This window comes from Labrus mixtus, chromosome 8 (assembly GCF_963584025.1).
Source record: "Labrus mixtus chromosome 8, fLabMix1.1, whole genome shotgun sequence".
NCBI lineage: Eukaryota > Metazoa > Chordata > Actinopteri > Labriformes > Labridae > Labrus > Labrus mixtus.
The window spans coordinates 28,187,838-28,197,199 of NC_083619.1; the positions used below are offsets into that span (position 1 = coordinate 28,187,838).

General features: G+C 41.3%; 2 protein-coding genes across 3 annotated transcripts; one reads left to right on the plus strand and one right to left on the minus strand.

The window, feature by feature from the left end:
- Window positions 1-136: 136 nt before the first annotated feature.
- On the minus strand, window positions 137-4,310 carry epdr1 (ependymin related 1). The gene is made up of 3 exons (XM_061045476.1): window positions 3,943-4,310; window positions 3,197-3,405; window positions 137-680 (listed from the first exon to the last, which is right to left on the minus strand). The coding sequence occupies exons 1-3, from the start codon at window positions 4,173-4,175 to the stop codon at window positions 487-489; spliced, it is 636 nt and encodes a 211-aa protein (XP_060901459.1). The 5' UTR covers window positions 4,176-4,310; the 3' UTR covers window positions 137-486.
- A 366-nt stretch (window positions 4,311-4,676) lies between these two features.
- On the plus strand, window positions 4,677-9,251 carry nol7 (nucleolar protein 7). 2 transcript variants are annotated; one of them, XM_061045477.1, is made up of 8 exons: window positions 4,677-4,903; window positions 5,472-5,532; window positions 6,349-6,404; window positions 6,870-6,899; window positions 7,009-7,086; window positions 7,252-7,373; window positions 7,926-8,003; window positions 8,835-9,251. In XM_061045477.1, exons 1-8 carry the CDS (start codon window positions 4,719-4,721, stop codon window positions 8,906-8,908), a joined length of 684 nt encoding a protein of 227 aa, XP_060901460.1. In that variant the 5' UTR covers window positions 4,677-4,718; the 3' UTR covers window positions 8,909-9,251. The 2 variants fall into 2 exon arrangements, with proteins under 2 accessions (XP_060901460.1, XP_060901461.1); XM_061045478.1 differs by having other exon boundaries at window positions 6,870-6,895; window positions 7,011-7,086.
- The last annotated feature ends 111 nt before the right edge of the window (window positions 9,252-9,362 follow it).

A 9,362-nucleotide genomic window follows, 5' to 3' on the forward strand; every position in this document is an offset into this window, starting at 1 on the left:
GAAGCCTGCTCCCCGCCTCCTCACTCTGTCACGCTCAGAGCATGCAGGGCGGCGCTGACCACGGACAGACTGGCATTCTTCTCATGCTCACATTGACTTGAAGCTTCTAACACAAACAGCAAAAGCGAGTCGTAACTAGTTAGTGAATTACATTTTATTAGAATCCAGAATAGAAAACAGCAGCCAGCAGTAACTAAGTGACTCATAGGCTGTTTCTGTGACAGCCGGCGCTTACTGAAAGAACTGGTTTAATCCTGCATTCACACAAAAACTGGAAAAACAACTTCCAAACTCAGGAAAACAAACGGTCACAGGAGCATTTAAACAGTTTCATCGTCAGAAGTCATTAATTAGATCTTTGCTGAATAAAAACTCTTCTTGTGTTAACTCATCAGACAAACGATTGTGACCTCACAGACATTTATGTAACAGAAGAATTCAGCGAGATTATCCCTTTTAAGTATCTAAGATTGAAGGTGAGGGCATTCAGCAGCCGGACTCCGACATCCTCTCAGGCCGAGCTGATTGACAGGTGCTGGGCGGGGTGAAGACGTCGGGGTCGCTGATGCCCAGCTGCAGGTTGAAGAAGCGGGTGGAGGTGGTGACGCTGCTGTTCCTGACGTAGGTCTCCTGCACGGGGTAGCAGTCCTTCAGGGTGTAAACGCCCACCCAGGTCTCATCTGGTGGAGAGACGAGAAAAGGTCACAGCAGCTCTAAGAGGAACTGGAGGTTTATATCCAGCAGAAGTTGGAACGGAAGACAAACACAACTGAGCAGCTTTATAACGTCTCGACCGTCCTCCAAATGAGTTTTTCATCTGTTTGATCACAAGAGTTTCTGTGAGATCTTGTGTTTGTGGAATAACACTGTAAATATTAATGGACGAAGCCTGAGTGACGTCACCCTGTTCCTGCAGGGGGCTCCGGAGGCTCATCAGCAGCAGCCGCCATGTTGGAAATTCTGTCTCAGTCTAACTTTCAGTCAACCTAACAACAGGCTGAGAGCTGGAGCTGAGGCGGGTTTTAAACCTCTTGACAAACCGTTATACCGACCTGTCAATCATGTCAGAATCATATATCAGAATTATAATGTTAAATATGGGTTGAAACTGTCTTTATGTATGTGGTTTTGAAAATCAGTTCAGTTTTGAAAATCGTCTAGATTGAAGCCAAGGATTTTTTTAAAATCACGTTTATTTAGTTGGTGGAGACCAAATATGAGGTGAAACTGGCGGTTAATACTGACTTATTTATTTGATTATTATATATCTAAGATCAGGAATATCCTGTCACAAAATGATGTAGAAAAACTAGTTCATGCATTTGTTACCTCCAGACTGGATTATTGTAATTCTCTTTTGTCAGGGTGTACAGTCTGTATTTTTAAGAATAGACTTAAAACTTTCCTTTTTGATAAATCTTATAGTTAGGGCTGGTGCTGGTGTAGACCAGCTCTTAGTTATGCTGCTATAGGCTTAGACTACCGGGGGAACTGGCACCCTGAGCTCCTCTCTCTCTCTCTATCTCTCTCTGCATATACAGTACATCATATTACTGCATGTATCTATCTGTAAATCTCAGTCACTAACCACCTACTTTCCTGGGAGCTCTTGAGCTCTCCTAGGCTCCTCGAGATCGTTGGTTGACGGCCTGCCAGAACAACCCCATCTTATCCCATCTCTCCCCGTATCCCCTTCCAAACCCGGCGCAGTCTAGACCTGTGAAGGCTGTTTCGTCATGAGCCGGGGATCCAGCTGAAGATTTCTGCCTTTTAATAAGACAGTTTTTTCTTACCACTGTAACTTTTGCTGCTTTGCTAAAGTGCTCATGATGGATAGGCCGGATCTTTGTAACATAACAGTAAGGTCTTTTACCTGCTCTTTTGTATCATAGCAATAAGTAAGGTCTTTTACCTGCTCTTTTGTATCATAGCAATGAGTAAGGTCTTTTACCTGCTTTATATAACATAGCAATGAGTAAGGTCTTTTACCTGCTTTATGTAACATAACAATGAGTAAGGTCTTTTACCTGCTTTATGTAACATAACAATGAGTAAGGTCTTTTACCTGCTTTATATAACATAACAATGAGTAAGGTCTTTTACCTGCTTTATATAACATAGCAATGAGTAAGGTCTTTTACCTGCTTTATATAACATAGCAATGAGTAAGGTCTTTTACCTGCTTTATATAACATAGCAATGAGTAAGGTCTTTTACCTGCTTTATGTAACATAACAATGAGTAAGGTCTTTTACCTGCTTTATATAACATAACAATGAGTAAGGTCTTTTACCTGCTTTATGTAACATAACAATGAGTAAGGTCTTTTACCTGCTCTTTTGTATCATAGCAATAAGTAAGGTCTTTTACCTGCTCTTTTGTATCATAGCAATGAGTAAGGTCTTTTACCTGCTTTATATAACATAGCAACGAGTAAGGTCTTTTACCTGCTTTATGTAACATAACAATGAGTAAGGTCTTTTACCTGCTTTATATAACATAGCAACGAGTAAGGTCTTTTACCTGCTTTATGTAACATAACAATGAGTAAGGTCTTTTACCTGCTTTATATAACATAACAATGAGTAAGGTCTTTTACCTGCTTTATATAACATAACAATGAGTAAGGTCTTTTACCTGCTTTATGTAACATAACAATGAGTAAGGTCTTTTACCTGCTCTTTTGTATCATAGCAATAAGTAAGGTCTTTTACCTGCTCTTTTGTATCATAGCAATGAGTAAGGTCTTTTACCTGCTTTATATAACATAGCAACGAGTAAGGTCTTTTACCTGCTTTATGTAACATAACAATGAGTAAGGTCTTTTACCTGCTTTATGTAACATAGCAATGAGTAAGGTCTTTTACCTGCTTTATGTAACATAACAATGAGTAAGGTCTTTTACCTGCTTTATATAACATAACAATGAGTAAGGTCTTTTACCTGCTTTATGTAACATAACAATGAGTAAGGTCTTTTACCTGCTTTATGTAACATAACAATGAGTAAGGTCTTTTACCTGCTTTATGTATCATAACAATGAGTAAGGTATTTTACCTGCTTTATGTAAAGTGTCTCGAGATAACACTTGTTATGAGTTGACGCTATACAAATACAAATTGATTGATTGATGACTTTCTGTCTGTGCATGTCCTTTCTGGTGTTGTGTTTATAATATTTTAAAAACCAGGTTTACGTTGGCGTGCCGGCTTCCTGTCCGACCACTCCTGGACCTCCACGTTGTCCCCGGGGCCTCCGATGATGTACTGGTCCTCGAAGGTGGAGTTGGCTGGGATGTCAAAGGGATCCCAGGCCTCGGTCAGAGCGATCTTTGAGCAGTCCTTCGTCTTCTGGTCGATCTGGAACATCACCAGGCTCTGGTACAAAAAGATGTACTCGAAGAACCTGGAGCCGAGAAAGAGAAAGATGAAGGAGTGACATCTTTGAATGTCTTCTTCTGGCCAAAACAACAGAACAAAATCTAAAAAGTATTTAATTTATTATCAGACATGAAAATCAGGAAATCCTCGCATTTCAGAACATCTGGAATGTTTTATAATTAATTAAAATGTATGGCTTTCGACTAATTGATTGATGGGCTTATGTTGCAGCTCTAAATCATACCTTCTTGTTCCCATGTTGAGAGCTTTAACACGGCCTGCCTTTTCTTTACATTCATTAGCTATTTTCTTAAACAAATTACAACGTTAAAATCAGAATTATGACCAAACATCTTGATCTTATTAATGGCTTATAACAGATCAGTCGAGCTCTAGTCAATGTGTATTTTTTTTATTAAATATTCCTCAAAAACTTTGTGTAAAATGTGGTTTATTTAGGATACGTCACAATATTCAAATAAAGATAAATGTTAAAGAATATGTAGAAATGTAAATGGTTATAACAGGTTAGGCTGTGAAATGATGTCATGGAGGATCTTACTTCTGACACGGGGTGTGTTTCTTGTTCTGCTGCAGGACTCGGAGCCTGTGGTTCAGGCCGTCGTATGAGACCGCGGCCCGGCTGTTCCTCCCGGTGCTGTGGTCGTACTGCACCCACCTGCCCTCCCACTGCAGCGGGGCAACGCAGGGCCCGCTGCCGGGGGCATCCAGCCTGCGGAGGCCGAGAACAGAGGCGCCTGCTACGGCCAGGAACACGAACAAGAGCCGGTGCATTGTGTCAGAGAGCACCGGGAATGATGTCAGCTTATCCCGTTGTTATTGTTGTTGAGCGCGCTGCACCTGATGCCGACAAGCTTGATGCAGGTTTATAAAGAATGATTTCCTGTTTTGCTATCAAAATAAAAGCACACATGCAACCAAAATTAAATAAATATTTTTTTTTATTATACGTTTATGAGTGAAATGCGTGTAGGATCTGTTTTTAAATGTTTTTTTTTATTTGCTTTGCACTTTTTCAACTATTATATTTCACATTGTCCGTTTAAAGAGCCGATTGACTGATATTGCCTTTATTTTAAAATAGAGAGATGGATTAATGATAAATACGTAAAACAGTGTTTAAAAAAACAAAAAACACGGTGTTGATGTCTATGTTCAAACGAGTTCCTAAATTAACATGTTTTTTAAAATAATTTAATAATGAATTGTAATTTTAGTTTCGAGTTTCCGCTCCGTCACTAGGGGACAGATTTAACTGTTGCTAGGATGTCACGGTGTGGCGCAGACTGATGACGTAAGCCCTTCCTCCGAGCCAACATGGCGAAGAAGCAACGTGGGGAAACAACCTCGTCTTCAAAGACGCCGAAAATCGTTGAACAGACAGATAATTTCAGTTTAATGCTTACATCCAGTGACGATGAAGAGCCCGAAGAGGTGACCTTTGAGGACGCGAAGACTGAGGCTTTACGGAGCATGAAACTGGCGCTGGACGGAGCCAGAAGGTACAAGGCCGCCAAACCCCATTTAAAATAATACAAATTAACTGGTTAACCTGCTAAAAAGCGGAATAATTTCTACACAGGGAGGTTTCTGTGATATATCCTGATTCCTTTAGGGGAACTTTTAACATCGGCACAAACAACACCGGGCAGCTCAGTATTTAATTTGAACAGTTTGCGTTGAAATGTGGCTCCTGATAGCGCCAGCACTAAACTGGAATCTAGGTTCGACACCATAGAAAATCTACCTTTTCTTTGTTATTACTCAGTTTTTTTGTATGTTTATGAATGCCGATAATTAAAGTGTAACCTAAGTGATGACGAATTTATGAATTTATGAAATTATGAGGGATATAAATTAGCGTGAAGCAACAAACGCTGTACTTTACTATTTTTTTTAATGGAGTTTGGTGTGAGTTGTCTTTAGCCAGAACGCCGATCTGTTTCACATAAAACCAGGACTGCAGGCAAACTCTGACCATTACTCCAGGATTACATTTGAAACATAACCAACTGCATTTGATATTTGTATGTATAATGTGAAGTTAAACAACAAACTGTGTGTCTGCAGGGAGAAGGAGCTGCTGAAAGAGAAGAGACGAAAGAGACAGGAACTGTTCCAGGAGCAGAAGGTACAGGACTCCGTAAAGGGGCCGCATGACGTAACTAGGCTATCTGGCGATTCATTGTTTTATATAGTTTTGTCCCTTTTAGGGGCACCGTAGGTGAGGGGCCGCAGTGTCTCCCTGTTGTCACAGTGATGGATAAGAGTCAAAGTCAACTTTATTGTCAATTTCAAAATATGCCAGACATACAGTGGAATCGAAATTGCGTTTGTCTCCATCCCACGGTGCAATACAACCAAAATAAGGTAAAATAGATAAAATAAAATGAGGTAAAAATAAGATAAATAATATTTACAGTAATACATACTAAATTGTGCAAGAGGTACAAAACAAAATGGTAAATAAAATTTAAAGAAAAAGTAAAGTTGTGCAATGTGCAGTAAACTGAGTGTACTTTTGAAAAGAGTTATTAGTGTATTAGTTCTTGGTGGCAAACGGGAGGGGGTTTCAACGTCCAGTGTCCGTGGGGGCAGAGGGGAGGGAGGGGAGAGAGTTAATGATGATCTGTGACATCATCAGCTGACATGTCAAAGTGATATCCACCTCATGACTTCAAATATTTACCTTTGTCAGCGTTCCTTTGAGCTCTTTTCATTTACTTTTCCACTCCATTATTTCCTTTCAAAATAAAAGCAGGGTTGTGTCCAAACTTGATGTAAAGTCCTCTCAGGTTAAAACGGTACAAAAACAAAACAACTTTTTTAAACGCAAAATAATGACATTTAAAGGCGATTAATCACGGTCCCCTATTAAAAAAAAATAAAAATGTTTTTTTTTTTTATTCATTTATTGAATCTGCTCTCACTCTGCTGTTTCTCACAGAAAAGAAAACTTTTACCGGCCGACGTGTTGGAGGAAATCGACTCGGCTCCTTCAAAGTAAGACTGCTTGCAGGAGCCATAATGTGTATTTTTTGGTTTTACCTTATTTTTACCTTTACATTGATGTGGCAGGAGGCTAAACAAATGATTTTATGTGACTGTCTGTAATTTCTCTGTTCAATTCTTTATTGTGAAGCGCTTTGTGACGTCTGTTCTTGAAAGGTTCTTTGTAGATAAACTTTACTTACAAAGAGAGTGAGTGAGTTTGAATATTTTCTGTTGATCGTCATCATCGTAATCATCATCTGTTGGACTTTTTGTCACTTTGTTTAATAAATCAACAAACTTATCTGGACTTTATTTTGATAAGAACGAGTCACGAGTCTCTGTGCGGCGTTCTCCAATCTAAGCCGCCACAACACTGCTGTTGAGTCTGTTTCTGCCGCTCTTCACTACATTCACGTCCTCCTCCATCTCTGCTCAGCGAACACTCAAACCTGTGTCGTTTTGTTTTTGTTGCAGGAAGCAGAAAGAGTCTGAGGATGAAGGTGAGGGAAGCTCATTTCTGCGATATTAATACATTTGTAACATTCAGCTGGTGGAAAGTCGTACAGTGAGCTTCAGTGTGACGTTATGTTTTACTCCCAACTGGTCGTCCTCCAGCTGAAGAAGAAGATCAGGAGGGAGAGGAGGAGAGCAGGAAGAAGAAGAACAGTAAGAAGATGGCACATTCCCGAAGGTATGTCAGTATTACGCATTTTTTAAATTGTGAGGCTTTTATTTTGAAATGTTGTACTGTCTTCAGCTGAGAGTTCGTACTTACACATGAACTTAAACACAGAAAGTCGGACGTTGTGGTTCAAACGGTTAAAATATGAACTGTCCTTGTGTGTGCGTTTGTCAGTCTGAAGGGGAACTACACGGTGACGACGGTGAGGGAGCGGGCGTCGGCGTCCTGCCAGCAGCAGACGGCTGAAGACTTCCTCCGGTCCAGACTGTACGGACCAGGAAGCTGCAGGACCACAAGTAAGGACACTGAAGTCCATGTCAACACTCTCTATATAATCGCTTTGAATTCTGTCAGTCCTGGTTTGTTTTTGGGCGTTCGACGAGGTTTCAATCAGAAAAGACAAAAACACCTTCCATCCTCGTCTTACTGCGTGTCCGTGTTTATTTGTGTCGGGATTGTGTTTTGCACGCTACACTCTGTGGCAGAAGTCTGCAAAGACGATGATCTGTCTCAATTTGAGCGTTGCTATAGAAACGTCTGTCCGGTCAGCTGAAGTGTCCGCTGTCCTGGGACTCTTCCTGCTGAGACGACGGCGACATATTCTCTCTCTCTCTCTGTTTCTCTCTCTCTGTCTCTGTGTCTCTCTCTCTCTCTGTCTCTGTTTCTCTCTCGCTCTCTCTCTCTGTCTCTCTCGCTCGCTCTCATGCTCTCTCTCTCGCTCTGTTTCTCTCTAACTCTCTCTCTCTCGCTGTCTCTCTCTCTCTCGCTGTCTCTCTAACTCTCTCTCGCTGTCTCTCTCTCTCTCTCTCTCTCTCAAGGTGTTTAAAGTGTCTTCTCCCTCTCTCCAGGTAACGAGCTGCTCTCTCTCCAGAACAAGAAGGGGAAGAATAAAAGTGCCGCTGTTCAGTTCGTCAAGAAGGACTGGGGTGAGATTTTATTTTTTGTAAAGTGTACATGTCCAGTTCTCAAAGTCAGAGACATCCTTCATTTTAGAGTTGTAACAGGACTTCTTTTCTCTAGTCCCTCAATTAAACAACTTTTATACGCGAGGGGATGAGCCGACCGGACGTCCCGGCGATGTAAACAAACTGAAGATAGGACCCTTCTGCACGCTACACTCTGTGGCAGAAGTCTGCAAAGACCATGATCTGTCTCAATTTGAGCGTTGCTATAGAAACGTCTGTCCGGTCAGCTGAAGTGTCCGCTCTCCTGGGACTCTTCCTGCTGAGACGACGGCGACATATTCTCTCTCTCTCTCTCTCTCTCTCTCTCTCTCTCTCTCTCTCTCTCTCTCTCTCTCTCTCTCTCTCTCTCTCTCTCTCTCTCTCTCTCTCTCTCTCTCTCTCTCTCTCTCTCTCTCTCTCTCTCTCTCTCTCTGAGATACATTAGCTGGTCGTCATGACTACGGTCAACTCAGAGTTTGTTCTCATTGGGGGTGGTTGGGGTGGCAGAGAGAATCACTCCCATGATTCCCCACTAGCCTCGACGTCATCTTTTGTTATTGTTTTGACTGAGAGCCCCCTGGTGGCAGAATTTAACTACCACACACACACACCTCTTCACACACACACCTCTCCACTCTTCATACACACACCAGCCTGCCCCGCCTCCTCCTCACAGCTCATCTTCAAACATAACTCAAGGTTTCATTCTTTTTAACCCACGATCAGTTTTACAGCTGCTGAGGTCTGTGAAATGTTTTTTTTTTTTATAGAACCTTGATTTTCTCTTTTATGTTTTTTTCTCTGATCCTCCAGCCTGTAAAGAAAAAGCCAAAGCAGAGAAGATGAAGAAGCGGTGGATCCACAAGCAGCAGGTTTCCTCCTGCTGACCCGACGTCTCCCACAAACTTCACTTCACAGACTTTAATCCTCGCGCTGCACGAGTCAGACAGAGAAAAAGATCCTTTAAAACACGTCAACATGACTCAATGTGGAAGACGTTCTAATTCCTCTGTTTGTGGATTTTCTCAGAGCCTGAACATGTAAAGAAACGGTACTTTAGCGTTTCTTTGACGGGTAATAGATCCTTTAAACGGAAGCGCCGTGGGACGAGCGTCTCTGACAAACGCTCTCACTGAAAGCTCCACTGATTTATTTTCTTTTTAAGAGTATATTGATGAACTGTAATGTTTGTATCTTTGAGAAATAAAAACACAACACTGCTCAAAGGTTTTCTGCTGTGAGAGCGATTATTCAACTTTTTAAATGTGATTTTGTTTATCATGCTGACTGATGCTCTGTTCATTTACATGAGAATTAACGAGTAGCGACAGTAAATTTTCT